Below are 16,537 nucleotides of genomic sequence, written 5' to 3'. Positions count from 1 at the left end.
GAGTAGTGTATAGAGAAAGTAGTGTTTTGTAAGGCGAGCCAAGTACAGTCGAGACAAGCTTTACGCGAGACTTGGAAGGCTCAGCTAAATATTTACGTGATATGTAAGTAAAGCAATAACTAGCGAAAATTAAGATTTTTGTTCTCAGTTAATGCGAACGAATTGGGTAAATGTCCAAAAATTAGTAAATTACTTACTGTTGAAATTTTATACGCCAAATTGGAAAATATTTAAGAGAAAAGCTGGTTGCTTAGTAGCATCACTGGTTGCCTACACTGTGCCTTCGTCTTCTCCTCTCCCATTCGAACAACGTTGCCACATTCGGAGGTCAAGAGACAGTCCCATGTTGCCGTAGGCAACCAATTTTTTTTTCTCCACTTTCTCATTCTCACTGACAGTGACAGTTACGTGTGCACCTCGGAGCTGTCAGGTTCTTGAGTTTCCGCGATCGGGCGGCCGTTTTCATCGTCGGAGGTGTAAATTTGCCGTGTTTTTCCCGTGATTATTGTGCATCGGTCAAGCGATGGCGGGCAGAATGGCTGGACAGACTATAAACGACCGATTCCTAGCGGCCAGACACAGTATAGCCGGTCAAGGACTGGCCAAATCCGTATGCAAAGCGACCACCGAAGAGATGATGGGACCCAAAAAGAAGCATCTAGATTGTGAGTGTGTCCTCTATTTACACGTATTCGTTCATTCCCGGCAAGCCACTTGTTTGTTATTGAGTCCAATTTGTTGCATTAATAATGGGATGACGAAGGACGTTTTAGGTGACGTTAGAGAAAGTGATAAGAGATAAATAATATGCAGTAAAGCAATAGGCATGGGTTGGGGAGGAGATAGCACCAAACCGGTTTTCTAGAATTTGTCACCTGAGGCTAGGGCTGTCTGTGTAGGCGGCTACAGTTTTCCGGACAGAGGACATAAGACCACCTGTCTTGTGGTCGAATTAACATCGTCCACGACCAAACCTATTCAAGTGTGAAAAAAACCTGATAGGAGCAGAATGTCTTGCTTCACGCCCTTGCAGTTTGTTGAGGAAACAGGTGAAGGTCATCTACTATAACTAAAACCTGATGACTATCACAACAATCAAACAGTATCATCAAACAAATTAACTGTAAACCCAATGGACTAGGCCTGATCAGGTTAAAAGGCTCTGGTGAAAGTCAGAGGTCAACAATTTGGCAAACATTAAAATGACTTTGAAATTGTTGCTATGGTTGCTGTTACTTCAAAAAATCCAGGCAAATATTGGTATCACGTATCTTTGCAGATTTTCAAAGCAGGTTGCAAAAGCCTTTTGTGTGTGGCAGTTGTGGTTTAATTCCTTACCGGGGAGTCACGCTGTGGGTTCTTGAACTTTCAAGGCTGCATTCTTTTCTTTATAACGCCCCTAGAAGCACGTATATTTGATGGTACTTCCTTACGACGTTTCAGTGAACGTCTATTTTTTAGTGATTGTAGACGATTCCACAGAATTCTGGCTTTCCTTCTGCAGGACCGTTTATAATTTACTTTGGCCGGTTGCAAACCTAAATTGCATTTTCTGCAATACTTTGGTATACAAAAAGCAATTGCTCATGATACTAATGTGCGACGTGTCCGCTCCATAGGAGGCCCAATGAAGTGTTTGTCGGAGCCCCTTTGTTCTGAAGCGTTTTGCAAAGCCTTAGAGCAGATTGTTCGAATTTTGTCACGGTCATCCCAGAGCAAAATTTTACAATCTGTTAAAGTCCCACAATGACAAAACGATGTAGATTTTAACGGAGCCCGAGAAAAGGGACAGACTATTTAAAAAAATGTGGTCTCAAAGGCAACTAAACATATCTACACGAGAAAGTTGTTTTTAACTCTGTTTGTTTACGTAAAACCCGAAATGAACTAAATACTGATTAAAAAAAATGTTTTTTTCCTCACAATTGCGTGCAAAAATAGAATCGATATATTAAATTTACCAAATAAATTTGTGTTTATAAACACGACCAAAACATTAATCATCAATTCTAAGAAAAGATCTACTAGAAGTGAGTATTTTTAACGGTATTAAAGTTGAAATTAATGATACATCGTTGAATATATTAAAAATTTAGGAATATAAATTGAATGCTGTCCACAAACGCATAATGACCGTTTAAGACTTTTAAAATAAACAATCTCAAAAAGACTGTTAAAAATTTGATTTTGAATGCCTGCTCCTTCGTCCCTTATCTATTTCCAATTGAGATGGGTTTGCGCTATGATATTTCCTACTTTCGTCTCTTCTGGCAATGAGCGTTATCGTGCGTGAGTACCAAGGAGTATGATCATTTTCTCTATGAAAATCTCCATCGGTGCTTCGATTGTGTTGCGTTTTGTGCATGTTCAGGAACCACTTTCGACGTTCGACCGAACTCTAAAATCAAAATTGCCGAAGCCTTAACCATTTAGTTTTAATACATTTGCTGGACGGTTTTTAATCGAGTTTTTATCTCTCCAGAAAGTGCCCAATGAGCAAAGTCCTGTGATGTAAACTTTCAACGCCGAGCTCTTCCGCCAGTGGTCAATGGCGAACTCATTGACACGTGGGGTGTCTCAAATTGTGTGAGTTCCGCGGGGATTATGGGAACAGCAAGGTCCACGAGGGCATTTAAATCGGAAAAAAGATGCGTGTTTTGTGGCCGTTCGGAAGATATTTAAAAATATGTCCAGGAATCGTTAAAGCATGAGGAAGAGAACCGTGATTTTTGAAAATTTATGTATTTGGCAAGTCCTGTACACATTTTAAATTTTACAAATTTTCCCGAACCAGCACAAAAATGCGATTTTTTTTCTAATTTGAGCCACCCTGGATCCCTTGGCGTTTCGATAATCCCCACGTAACTCGCTTAATTCGGGGCACCCGGGCAGCTCGTGCACACACGTGTTCAGAGATTCGCTGTTCACTTTCGGGATCTCCGAAACCGCAAGAGGTTCGAAATCGGAGAATTTGGGGCGAACTTGCGCATTTCCGTTAGGAGCAAAAGTACTTTTCGAAATTTTGGAAAGCACGCGACTGGTTCGGGAAATAATCGAAAACATTTCTGAATGTTCGTTTGTTGGCAAATGCACGGTGCTAGGTATATCCGGTGCAGTGCCACGGGTACCATAAAAGTTCGAATAAAATCTACCATGAATGCATGAATGAAACATCTTCACCCAGCCATGTAAATTTTGCCATGAAGTAATAGGAAGTTGCGTTTTCGTGCATTTTATGCAACTACACGTATGACCACCGGGATACGGCACTTCTTCGAGGTACATCGAGGAAGACAGTAAACATGCCACGCCCGCAGATGCTTTCAGGAAAACTATTTTTATTTTTAGCCCCCGGCTAAAATTAGAGCCGCTTTGGTGGCCGACGACTGTGGGCAACTTCCTGTTTTCTCAATGCAGAAAAGTAAATATTATTCTTTTCTCCCTTTCCGATAATTAAATTAGCCATTGCCCAATTCGCGACTTAAAACCATCAGAAATTCTGGTTCACACTCGCTGTCGCAATGAGGAAGAAGAACCGTCGGACTGACGTTACGTGACGAGTTATGTGTGGTACCGCTCCAGCGACCACCGTCGCTTACATAAGACTTGAGACTTTGCCGAACCATTGCCTTTTTGTTGAGAATTGAAACTAGAACGCGAGAACGGCCATGGGAAAATCTAAGTACCAGTAATTGCCCGAGAGTGGCTCTCATGGTACCTTTATGTAAAGTCGGTACCGACTTAAGGTCGTCTAGCTTGATTGAACTGATTATTGCAGCGGTGGTGGTCGGTTATTCGGGTCACGTTTACAGCTGGAAATAGTAAATTGCGAACTAATAAATTTTGGAATGTGTGCGAATTCCTTCAGCTGGTGCCGTTCTGAGCGGCGTTCTGAGCACTAGCGGGGACCAGGAACTATTTGAGGGGCACATTTCCAAACATTTTGTCACTTGGTGGGAAGTAATTAAGCGAATCTCTCTCGCTTTCCGAGAGTTCCACAGGCAAAGGTCTGTTTTAATGAGTGATTCATTAAACAAAGCATATGTGAAACCGTTGGCGGCTCATTGGTAGGGGGGCGCAGTCGTTTCTAGGAAACCATTCGGTTTATTTGTATGCACGTCGCCTGTGACTCAGCCAAAGGCTATTTTCCTTAAAGTCCATTTATGTTTTATCTGTGTGAAGTGTCCTGAGCTGTAAATATTCGCTACTTGAACGGGGTTTTGACCGCAGCGAAGCGCTGAGGAGCTTCGGTCAGGTCTTGGTTTTGGTTCATCTCAAGTAGTGGGATTCATTGCCTTATAAATCACGTACTTGATATTATGAGCTAATCAATTGCAGAATTTTTCCTTGGTATTATCTCGATTACCTATTGATTCAGCTTTTGATAAATATGGATAAATCCCTGGTTAATGCGAAATCAGGTTTGGCGCGCTGCAATGTCCTTTTCTCACGTTCTAAATCGCCAATAAGGTATCGATTTTTTGTTGGTTTTGAGCGTAGATTCGTAATGGTATGAGAAGAGCTCTGCTCGTCAGACACGGAGGTCAAGAGAACCCGGAGGAAGGGGAAGTCAGAAAGTCGGAAGAAATCGCATTTGGAGGCAGTCCGTGATGCAGTTCGAACGCTTTTTGGACAGCCGAAGAGCCCCAAGGAGCTTGAGGAGGCTCAGGGTGAGCGGAATTCGCTCCGATTTACCTCCCCTTTGTGATGAAACAGGCGTTTGATAACGTGAACTAATTCATGCCCAGTGTTGTTTGCATTATCGGAATTTTTACCTTGGCGAACGTGATTTAAGTAATAAGTGATTTATTAGAGAGACGTTTAATGCGTACAGGGTGTCCCGTAAGTCAACGATATCCCCTTGAAGGGTGGATACACCAACTCGAAATATACTAAGTCGATTTAAATAAATTTGCTTTAGTACAGAAATTGCTGGTGGCCGAGATACAGGGCCTTCTGCAGTAAATTTGCGATAATCTTTATTACTGAAAAGTAAAACAGCAACAATTGTTTAAATATTTGTGGACAATAAATTAGCATGCATCATCAGCTTTAGTTGTTTTTTTTCTCGAAAACCGTTTCTTATAACGATTTAGCTAGTCCGAAATGACATACACTGTGGTAGAAAAAAGCTTTGGCAGTTTAAATGAGCCCTAATGGTCTTTTAGAGGACGCATCGAAATCGTCGATAAATTTGAATTTATCATCTTAGGAAATATCCGAATATAAAATTTCGCGAAATTAGCTCCAAGTGGTGGAGACGTATTAAAAAAAACTTAATTTATTTTTTCACCTTGGACACCCTGTATCTCGGTTATTGTCAAGTTTCGTACTAAGGCAAATTTAGTCGACTTATTTTGAGTCGGCTTACCGGCCCTTCAAGGAATATCTTTGACTTACGGGACACCCTATATATACATATATATATATATATATATATATACAGGGTGTTCCAGTTTATAGTGGCACGACTTTAATCGGCGATAGAAGACATTTTCTTGAGATGAAAATGTAATATAAATATATGTCGAAAACGGCTCAGTTTTTGAGATACAGGATGGCGAATTTGACTTTTTTTTCATTTCTTTTCGGTAATTCACGCAATTATTAAGATACAACCATGAAATTTGGTATTTTGGAACTTTTCGCAGTGCCGAATTTGCATTTGTTAAAATTTTCGTCAAATTTACAGAGGGCGCCGTACGCAACATACCAGTCAATGTTCAGATAATGATAACTTTTTTGTGCCTCCTTGTAGCAACTTTTTTTTTATCGAAGTGGATTCCCCATTCGTTTTTTCCTAAAAATGGTACTCTTGCTATAAATTGCTAAAAGTCACTGTTTTCGAGATGTGTATTTTGAATTTGGTCCGTAGTAGTACGACCTGCCTCCACAGGGGAGTTGTACTAACACTAATAACGTAATAAATAAATAATGCTAAATGTAATAGTCATAATATTAATAACGTTGTTAAGTGAATTAAAAAAATATTTTAACATTTATTAGACATATAGAAATTGGTGAAATGAGCTATTTACTATCAAATCCCAACTCTCCTGTAGCAGCTTTCATTGAATGCTTTTATTCTTGTTTTTTTTGGTGATTTTTTACTTCAAAATTAAATAGTCTTTAAATTGTGAATGTGTTTGTGACTACAAATTCATTGCTACACCTCAGGGACAAGGCGTTTGTGGAACCATTTTAGGAATATAGCGTAGGGTGGAGCAGAGCCGACCCAGCAAGCATTTTTAACCATGAGACTTTTAAATGGGACTTTATCAAATTATGGAAATGTAAATTTGAATTGTAAATGATATTGAACCTTAAGTATGTAAGCAGAAATTTGCATCCATAGATGAGTGTGTTATCAAGTATGGGTTTCTGTGGCACATAGCCGATTTAAAAAAAAAGCGTTGGTACGAGTTTCTGAAAATGATGGATAAACCCGAAAAGGCCTTTTTCCCCCTGATTTAACGTAGACATGGCTTTAATTCAATTGTCTACTGAATGTCGATGGGAAAATAGATATTTTCACACCGAATTGAGAATATTTATTGGAAAAATGTTGGCACTCGCTGTCTAGCTTTTGTACGTTGTGTAACTACGTCTGTTTAAAAAAAAATCAAAGAATGGCCTATGATAAATGCAAACGACATGGTAATTTAGAGGAATTGAATTAATCAGAATCTCCTAATTTGCATTCCTCATGAAAGTATCTATTCGGCACGTTTTCCTTTTATTCATAATCATACATCATAAAAAAAATCGGTCGGCTTTACCCCATCATACGGTGGTTGTTCTTTGCCCGACGGCACTGTTTTCAACGTACGTGAAAAAAATAGATACAGGGCGTTAAAAACTTTTTTCTTCGTTTTTTTTTTAATTGCTCGTTTATTTTTTTACCGAAACTTGTTGAAAATTTACATAAATCACACGCCGAGTGTTTCCTACGAACGGAAATTTTCGGACTCTAACGTGATATATGCGGATCGATGGGCCCCGAACTCTCGTTTATCTCATTTCTTTCCAAAAAACGACGTTTTTTTGGCAGCGTTTGTAAAAACACAAAAGTGTTCTTTAATACCCCGTAGATTGAGCCCAAACCGTTTTTGGATGCGCCTCTATGTGAACTGTCCGCCTTGAATGTGGCTTAGAATTCGCCCGTTAAATCTTCAACCATCTACTCAAGAACACCCTATGTATTCGCATAGTTTCTGTCCAAAACAACTCCTATTCCAAATAATCGAACGTCTGATGGCTGCGAATCACTCGCCTGCGACTCGCAGCCTCTGCATTTGCGCGCGAAAGTATTGTCCAGGACAGAATTCGGGACACCCCACAAGCAACTTGTACTTATTTCACCGACCCAACTTAAGCCGAACGATGTCCGTTGTACAATCAATGCGGTAACGTTCAGTGCCCTACGCCAGCGACACGAATTGAATTGGTCGATGGTTGCCGTTGTCCAGAAAAAGGTGGAGGTCGGCTTTGTCCCACCCTCCTCTGCTGCCAGCCGCCCAGGCGGTCTTTGAACAGTCCTAATCAACGGGGACGCTCAAATTTCCAAACGATCGCGATTTTTTTGCTTCTTCTTGATCATCGTCGACTTCACTGCGCGAGTCGCCGAGAACTGTTACGTCATCGAGCGTACGCGTCCCGCTCGGTCCCGCAGTAGGAATTTTACGTTTACGTTTCCATTATCACGTGTTTACATTATTGACATACATCTGCTGTTCGGCCCTTTGTCCGTTAGGAGACATCATTGGGATTGTTGCAACGGAACGTGACCGGGTAACGACATAATCCCAGTCGTGGAACAGCAGCTCGAAAGGCAATTACTCTGATTACTAACGCTTATTATAATAATAATTGTTAAATAAGCGTTAGATAATTCGGTTTGCAGTGAAAGAGGGTCACTGAATGAATATCTAATGAGCCCGCGAGTTCGTAGAAGTGATACGCTCTCTTTCTCTCTCTCTCTCTCACACTCTCTCTCTCTCTCTCTCTCTCTCTCGTTGCTGAACCTTATCGCTGATCCTCCTACAAAACCGGACAGCGTAGCAACCCGGAGAGGGCGTAAATGATGTATAAATTCCCAATTCAAACAGCAAAACAAAAGTATCCAGTGACACCATATGGATTTATCTTTATTCGGTGCCTTTCACCCGGCAACTTTATCGCACTTCTCAATTATCGGCGCAGACAGTCTCTGCGTAATTAAGCCGTTTAATTAGCCAGTGGTTTGGTTATTAAATTCGTCTTTTTCCAGATTTGGTCCACTGCACGAACGAGCCGAACGTGTCCATCCCCCAACTCGCCAATCTACTGATCGAGAGGTCGCAGAACAGCAACTGGGTGGTCGTGTACAAAGCCCTGGTTACGTGCCATCACATGATGTGCTATGGAAATCAGGTTCGTTCACTCGGTATTTCCCCGAGACAAATTGTCCGTGTTTTATAAATAAAACCTGCTCGATGAATGAAACAACAAACGGGGTTCGAGCACGAAAAGAGAGGTCGATTTGACGAAATTAGCAGCCTTCAGGTTTGCGACCGTGACCCCAATCCCCGTGCAGTTTAGGTACGGGAAAAAACTCAACCACGGCGACAGGTTTCAACCGAGTTTTGAACAAACGTTCTAAGGCAAACACGAGCACATTTTATTAATTTATTTATCGCGTTTCGGCCACGAGCAAGATCTGGTGGTGATCCACAGGGCGTCCCCAGACATCGTGTGAACGCAGAAGGGAGTGCCCCTTCGGTTTATTTGACGAGTAAAAGCGCCAATTTCAGGAAATCTTCAGGTTTTACTTTGTAGCCGCTGCAGTTTCTGAGATATTTACCTAAGAGATTCGGAGTGCAGTCCACGCCGTCGGACTTGCATCATTGCGCATGACGAACGGTTTCGGCAAGGCGCAGGGCGGTATTTTTTTCGGGATTGCGCCTCCTTTTCTCTCCCTGAAGTTTTTCGCGGTGCGCCGCTGGCAGCTACCAAAACGCAAAATGAAGTTTTCACTTTGTTTAGGCATTTTCTGGCCCCTTGCGGTTTTTTCACATCCTCTTCGTCGGGAGAAAAATGAGAAAAACTTTTTTTTTGTTAGTCGCCAGATGAAATTAGAATTTATACTGTGTAACGCAGTGTTTCTAAGAATTTTAAAACTTCATCGGAGGCTGTCCGTTAAGAGTCAAAGCCGGGAATATCGAAACTGGAAAATTTGCGAAAACATGAACGCCCCGTAGACGGGTGTCACAGTGTTCGCGGCCTCAAGTTCGCTCGACCTTTTAGTCGTGAAATAAGCCGAAGAATTATTCCCTCCCGCGTGTCACCTGCAGGGTATTCTTGGACGCCCCGCGGGTAACTCCGACCCTGGTCTGTTGCGATCGCCCTCTTTTAATTAGCGCAAATCCATAAATTCGGGGCATTTAAGTGGCAGATACTGCGTGTTACCTTAGACAGTTTACATCGGATTCCTGCGGGAATAATAAACATTGGCAACTTATCGGTTTGTTTTAAAAATAGTTGAGGCAGCCGTTGAAAATTCTACACCACATTAACTCTAACACCGTTGCGGCCCAGTAGGATTACCTGCGATGTCCTCTCATGCCCAAAAAATTCGTTAATGGTAGTTATTTTGATCAGTGAATTAAGACGTAGAAACAATTACGTTCGTTAATTTATTTGCCTCGTAGTACCGTTTTCTGTTCGAGTCATGCGCCCCCGGCTATCGTTTTTGGTCCCCGTTTTGAGACTAGCGGGGGAGCACCTCGTCGCCGTTGCTCGGATTGCCATAGTTCCCTCGACGATGTCGACGAGAAATATTCCCGGAAAAATGGCTAATTTTCATAAATTACGTGCAATATCTAGGAAATTACATTGTGCATTTCCTGAATCTGGGAGTTTCGCAGGAACACCCGATTATTAAATCCGGCAAATGTTGCGATTAATGGAGTTTAAATACGTCTGAAAACACGTAAAATCGTCCATTCGTAACGAAACAAATGTCTCTGGTTATCTCGAAATTATTGTGTAAACTTTAACCGCGAAAAACAATATGATTTATTATCTAAAACAATTTATTATCTGCTATTGAATGTATCCATTACGTCATGTGATACGCTGACCACTTTAAGGGGAAATGGGGAAGGTCGGCAATATTGATCGGCTCATCGTCGAAACCATTTAAATTACAAGATGTCCTTCATGGACTGTCCAGGACACGTTCAGCTTGGAGTTCAATTGATCAGAACGAGACAGCTAACTAAATATCCACCAATGATAATCGTACATTGCAATGCAAGTGTGTAAGATGGCTTTTAAAGCAGGCGCGACGTTGCGTACACGCGCGACATTGCGTACACGCGCGACATTGCGTACACGCGCGACATTGCGTACACGCGCGACGCACGGCGTAGCGTTCGGTAAGATGCAAGGGCCTTAAAGCCTGTTTATATGCAGATATTCCACAATATCGTTCGTTACAAGTACGGGAACGTTGGCATGAATTGACGCTTTAGGTGCTACGAAAGTTTTTGGACATACAGTGAGGGGCAAAAGTATTGGTACACTTTAGTAATATACATAACTGAGTACCAAATTTTCAGTAAAGTTTGATTCTATGTCTTCCCATCCTCTTCGTGAAATTTCTTTCAGCTTTAGTTCGCTTGAAATGCGATGATTCCTTATTCTTTAAGGCCGATCTATGTACGACTCGTCAATTGTGACCAAGCACAGTAATAAAAATAGAAAAAATCGTTTTTTCCCTTGCAGTATCAACACTTTTCCCTTCTTTTTTACAGAGATTTACGCAGTTTCTGGCGTCCAATAACACGACATTCCAGCTGAGTAATTTCTTAGATAAAGGAGGTCTTCAAGGTGAGTTTGACATAAGCAGACGGTTATTCCATCCGATTAGCTTTTAAGGATTCATAATGTGCGTTGGTGCCATCAATAATGAAATCTTATAGGTTTAAAACCTTTATCGTATCTTGCGATTTTTTTTTACATTACTGGCCACGTGTATCTAATATAATTTATGTTTATGTGCTTAGGAATACTAAATGCCAAGACTGGTAAGTGATTAGTATATCGTGATGCATGAAATGCCCTTAACTTCTAAGCTTAATTCGTTTTTGTATCGTGACTGAGGCGTTTAAAGCAGTCCCGCATGCCGCCCTGCATTGAAATTGGTCATTTGTTAATTCGCAGATTCGGCGCGCCGAAATTATATTTCATCGTAGAAAAACGATCATTTTTTCACTCTGGAACGTGGTGTAACAAGCTAATTTTTCAGGTTACGAAATGTCACCCTTTATACGCAGATACGCGCGATACTTGAACGAAAAAGCTCTCTCCTACCGGACGGTGGCCTTCGATTTCTGCAAAGTCAAGAGAGGGTAAGTCTGCTCTTCAAGCGGGCCGCTTGCCCTTGCGCTTAGCACCAAACGACCAAAACGGTCGTATTGGCAATACACATGATCAGGAGACGATTCGTATATTATTTAGAAAGGAGGACGGAATGCTGCGCACCATGAGCGCGGACAAACTACTGAAAACCATCCCCGTACTTCAAAGTCAACTGGGGGCTCTCCTGGAGTTCGACTGCACCGCGAATGATCTCACCAACGGCATAATCAACATGTGCTTTATGCTAATGTTTCGAGACCTCATAAGACTGTTCGCGTGTTATAACGACGCCATCATTAATTTATTAGGTGAGTAGCCCTTTTATTGACCGCCGTAAAATTTCATGGGAAGGGCGACTACGTTTCTCAAATCTTAACCGATATCGTTCCACTATTAATATCCCCGATAATCGTTTGATTAATGAGGCCTCGAACTTGCAGAAAAATACTTCGATATGAACAAGAAGCAGTGCAAGGAGGCACTGGACATTTATAAGAAGTTTTTGGTGCGGATGGACAGTGTCGGGGAGTTTTTGAAAGTAGCAGAGGTGAGTATTTAACTCCAATGTTACTCCTGGTAATTTTGCGAGCAAGATATAGTTTCAACGGCAATAGGGGAATGGAGTAATGCTCTGTCGTGATTTCTTCGTTTCTATAAAAGTCACCTTAACGATGAAAATAATTGAAAAAGCATCATTCCAAACTCAAGCTCTTTTATTCGATACATAACACACATAAGTACTATTATCCTTCTGTGGTTTGCATCCAGAACGTCGGTATCGACAAAGGCGATATTCCAGACTTGACCAAAGCCCCGAGCAGTTTGCTGGACGCCTTAGAACAACACTACAACCAATTGGACGGCAAGAAATCGTCGACGACTACCAACTCGACCAGGTACGAAAGCTCTGGCACCGTCAACTGAATTTTAATATTAAATGGAGATCTTTTTGAGACAGCACCAACAATCTGAAGAACGTAAAGTCGGGCGTGACCGCTTTGAACTCGACCAGCAATGCTTTTGGTAACGTGGCATCGAGCGGACGCTTAGACTCTGTGAATGGAATCGACGAAAGTCTGAAGATGAAGGTTCTGGCGGAGGAAGAGGCTGCAATGAATCAGTTTAAGGTAAGCCAAGGAGCATAAATATGTTTATACGTGAAAAGTATCTCATAAACTGTTTATCCAAATTTCGCCATCCGGTGAATAGTTAAAGTAAACATCCCGTAAAGCTGGAAAAGTTTGAGGAACAAAATGAAATACTCTGAAACTTTTATTGGCAATTTATTTGTTTAATTGTGGGCGCAGTCGAAGCTGTCGTCACCTTCGTCCGGATCTTCAGCATCAGCCAACAATCCTTTTCTGAGCGCGTCGTCTTCGGCGCTGTCAAACCAATCGACGCCGGCGGTGGATTTGTTCGGCGCGGAAGCCGTGCCGACACCGGTGAAGGCATCTGACGACTTGTTGCAACTGAACAATCCCTTTATGGATAACTTCAACAACCACCCGGTGTCCGTCGCAAACGCGTTTACGTTGCAGCAGCAACAGACCAGTGCTTGGGTGATGAACGGCAACGGTAAGTCCATCATTTATTTATCTGATTCTACGTTATTCAACAGTCTGGAGGAAAGTTTATTTATTGACGTTGTTGTGCATATGGGTTAGCCAATAAAGAAAATACGTTGATTTCAAGGAGATTTTTTCAATTTTTTTTTGCATAAATGATTCTCGACTCATTTTCGTTGACGAATTGATTTTGAGACACCCGTGTCTCTTTGTCGATAATTCAATAAATTGCAGGTTACGGCGTCCAGTCTCTGCAAATGACTTCCTCCCTTCCCAACAGCAAACTTCGGGGTGAATTTGTGCCCGAGGACAGTTTCGCTTCCGTATTCGGCAACACCGAAGCTCCGAGTAAGTACAGACGACATTGCTTTTCCGTGAAGATTTAGAGTTGGGGAAAACTGTAAATTTTTTCATCCAGGGAACAATCAGAAAGTTATCCTTCTTGTATGCCACTCCAGTGCACCTTGGTAATCTTGCAGGCATAATGGCGTTACAGTTACAATTGTCCTTCTTTATAAATCTTAAAAAGTGATAGAAACAAAAAGTCGTTTAGTTTTTCATAATTTTTCTAAAGAAGGCGATAGTAAGCCTTTCCTGGATAAAAAGATTTTCTGCCCAACTCTATTAAAGTCATAATCACTGCTCTCATCAAGGCACCAGCTAATTCATTGTGACGTGTTCTTTCCACGCAAGCAGCCGAAGAGAATTTTTTCCCTCCTTCCTACAACCCTTTCCTGAACGAAGATAACACCCCTCCCCTTTTAGACCTTAACTCCCCCACCCATCAGGATGAGAAACAGTTGCAGCAAGTGCTCGCTTTTTTCCAAGAACAATGCGTTGTCGATGATGGTAATGTAGTGGGTTCTTATCCAGAAAATGGCTGATTTTTTGTTACTCTAACGCTTTGTTCTAAGCCGACGGTGGGTGGGAGATTCTTATTATTACTCCTCGTCTTCAACTGCGACGAAGTGTCCCGTCATGCAGGTGATTTTTTTCTTCGATATTTGGGTATCCTCAATATTTCATGCTTTTTACACGCACCTCAAATTCATCTATTGTTTTCTCTACATTATGACCTCATCAATGCTATTTTAGCTTCAGGAGCTTTCGATCCCCTGGGGGGCGTACTGCAGCCCATCAACACCAACGGACAAGCGACCAATGGCAATTCTAACGACAACCTCAATGGTAACCAGCAAACCAACGGTAATGGCGGTCTTTTGACAGGCGATTTAGAGTCTAGTCTAGCGTCCTTAGCCGAAAATCTTACTATCAACGACAGGAAGCAAACTATCAAGTATTGTCTAGTATCCATATTTTGTGCATGCAGTACGTGTTCGATTCTTTCAGGGGCGTGCAGTGGAATTCTCCTAAGAACGGATCGAAACCGAGTTGGACACCTCAACCTATGTCTGCCACCACTGGCGTGGGCTATAAACCCATGAACCAGCAAGTCAGCAATGTGCCCTTTAGCACCAATTTCGCGACGTCGGCTTCCGGTGGTCCTACCCCCTTGATTAACCCGGCTTATCCTCTTTTGACCCCCATGGTAGGTACACTAATAGAATAAATTATTATTAGTAAAAACAAGAGTGTGGCGAGCCAATGTTGATAAGTTAATAGTGAAATGTGGCTGGTTGATATGGAAAGCGGCCGGTAGTCGAATTCTCCTACTTCATTAAAGATATTAACGAAGAAATATGTTAATATGACTTTTCCATTAAACCATTTATGAGTGGTAAATTTTAGGCAATGAAACCGATGGCACCTGTGGTGGCACCCCTTAACCCTATGACCGGTATGCCTCAGCAACCATCCTCATTGGGGGCGCAACAGCAGCTGCTCTTCCACTGATTATATGTATATATATTGTTAAGGGTGATATTATGCAAAGCAGCGTCTAAGACTAATTAAGACGTCCATTTCATCTCTGCCCATAAATAACTGAAATTTGGGACGCACAGTGGAACCAAATACCTCACATAATATAAAGTGCGCGCACGCGCCAAACCCGATGAGGCTTTAGAAGGTATTGAAACGCTGAAAGCGACCTTTTCGTTTATCCCCACTTTGTGATAAGAGATTATTGCTGTATATTGGCCATTTGTTGAAAACAAATCAAATAGGTTTGTGTGGGGTCGTGCGGCGGCCCTCTGTTATTTTCCTATATTCGATGTGAGCATACATATCATTATACACGGTCTCGTTTTCAATGTCTAGAGGCGGTCGTTAAATACGATTAAGTGAATCCGTCTTTTTAATGTTAGAAAATGATTCAATACTGGTAGGACAATAATGAATTAACCAATGGTCCACGCTGCTGATTTGAATGTACGTTTACGTTTAGGCCTTATCGTTACAGGGATTCTTCCCTTTCATCTATGATTTTATAAATTGCCATATTAATTAAAATTATCGTGTGTTGTATATTTTTTTAATTAGCACAACTGCTATAAGCGCACGTTTACCCTAATATCATGGCCTTGTTTCTACAACTTTTTAGATACATACAAACCTTAGAATAGCTAAAGCATTTTTTATCGTATTAGTAGAGTCGCTTTTTTGTATAGAGGAATTTGTTATTTAAGTGTAAAATACTAGTTTTAAAGAAATCGTGTTTTCCTAACCTGCACTACTCCAATCCTTTTGTGTCCTTAGATTCTTTTCTAGTTTGGATGTCAAAGGTATGCAGTCAGAATGAATAGGGTGTAAGGTAAGCATAAAAATATATTACATGAGATAAAGTAATTTTTTTAGAATATACTACAATGATCCAAAAATTGCTGGTTACATCAAAATAAGTTTGTTACATTATAGTATTCTGAATTAATGCAGCTTTTGGCACTTTCTATAAATTCTACATCTAGTTTGGCTATGTAACATACTTTGCATGTCCTTGTACTGTTCTTAATGCCTTTAACATACTATCATATATGCAATGCTTCCTTTGAACAAGAAAAAGCATAAGTAAAGAGGACAAATATAAAACAATTTCTTTGTTCTCTACTTTGATTTTTGATTCGGAGTTTCTAGCAATCCATCTTGAAGCAACACTTTTTCAAGTTTAAGTTCAACTTTACTTGGTTTCACTTGGAGTAAAGACGAAAATTCTGATATGGAATTTATTTCTGTGGATGTGAGCTGTGACCCAGCTTCTTGAACTTCTTTTTGTTCCTGTACTTTTCTGGCTATAGATTCATTTTCGCCTAAGTTCACTTCAGGGAGAATGTGTACATCAGTTGATTTTTGATTAATTTGACTTGGTTTCAATGATACAGTATTTTCCAATGCTTTTCTAACTAAAACTTTTCTACTTTTTGGCTTGGCATCCTCAAAGAAGTCAAAAATTGACGGTACGGCGCCTTTATTTAATACCTTATTCCCGTAGGGGTTGATGAAATAATCCTCGTCTCTAAAATGTTTTTGGCAAATAACAGCACTTTTGCTGGGTTTGAAACCTTTTCTTTTAACTGCATTTAACCACTTTTCTCTTACAGACACATCCTTAGGAAATCTGGGAAATGTTTTATTTATTATCATCATTAGGTATTAGTAAGTAAAATCGAGGG

At 41.0% G+C, this 16,537-nt stretch overlaps 1 protein-coding gene across 2 annotated transcripts; it reads left to right on the top strand.

Moving 5' to 3' along the window:
• Positions 1–399: 399 nt before the first annotated feature.
• On the top strand, positions 400–15,580 carry LOC136348182 (phosphatidylinositol-binding clathrin assembly protein LAP-like). Of its 2 annotated transcripts, XM_066298805.1 has the most exons (14): positions 400–665; positions 8,270–8,412; positions 10,797–10,872; positions 11,049–11,069; positions 11,291–11,393; positions 11,503–11,711; positions 11,844–11,950; positions 12,172–12,299; positions 12,362–12,530; positions 12,711–12,978; positions 13,203–13,316; positions 14,064–14,265; positions 14,319–14,517; positions 14,718–15,580. In XM_066298805.1, the coding sequence occupies exons 1-14, from the start codon at positions 524–526 to the stop codon at positions 14,820–14,822; spliced, it is 1,986 nt and encodes a 661-aa protein (XP_066154902.1). In that variant the 5' UTR covers positions 400–523; the 3' UTR covers positions 14,823–15,580. The 2 variants fall into 2 exon arrangements, with proteins under 2 accessions (XP_066154902.1, XP_066154903.1); XM_066298806.1 differs by lacking the exon at positions 11,049–11,069.
• Positions 15,581–16,537: the final 957 nt, after the last annotated feature.

Source organism: Euwallacea fornicatus, chromosome 32 (assembly GCF_040115645.1).
Source record: "Euwallacea fornicatus isolate EFF26 chromosome 32, ASM4011564v1, whole genome shotgun sequence".
In the NCBI taxonomy this organism is placed as follows: Eukaryota; Metazoa; Arthropoda; class Insecta; order Coleoptera; family Curculionidae; genus Euwallacea; species Euwallacea fornicatus.
The sequence above is the reverse complement of the archived record's forward strand: the minus strand, read 5'-3'. Positions and strand labels throughout refer to the sequence as shown.

Coding starts and splice junctions, on each gene's coding strand:
- LOC136348182 (XM_066298805.1), top strand. CDS start 524: ATGGCGGGCAGAATGGCTGGACAGACTATAAACGACCGATTCCTAGCG. Junction 11,070..11,290: donor AATACTAAATGCCAAGACTG/GTAAGTGATTAG, acceptor CTAATTTTTCAG/GTTACGAAATGTCACCCTTT. Junction 11,394..11,502: donor TTCTGCAAAGTCAAGAGAGG/GTAAGTCTGCTC, acceptor TATATTATTTAG/AAAGGAGGACGGAATGCTGC.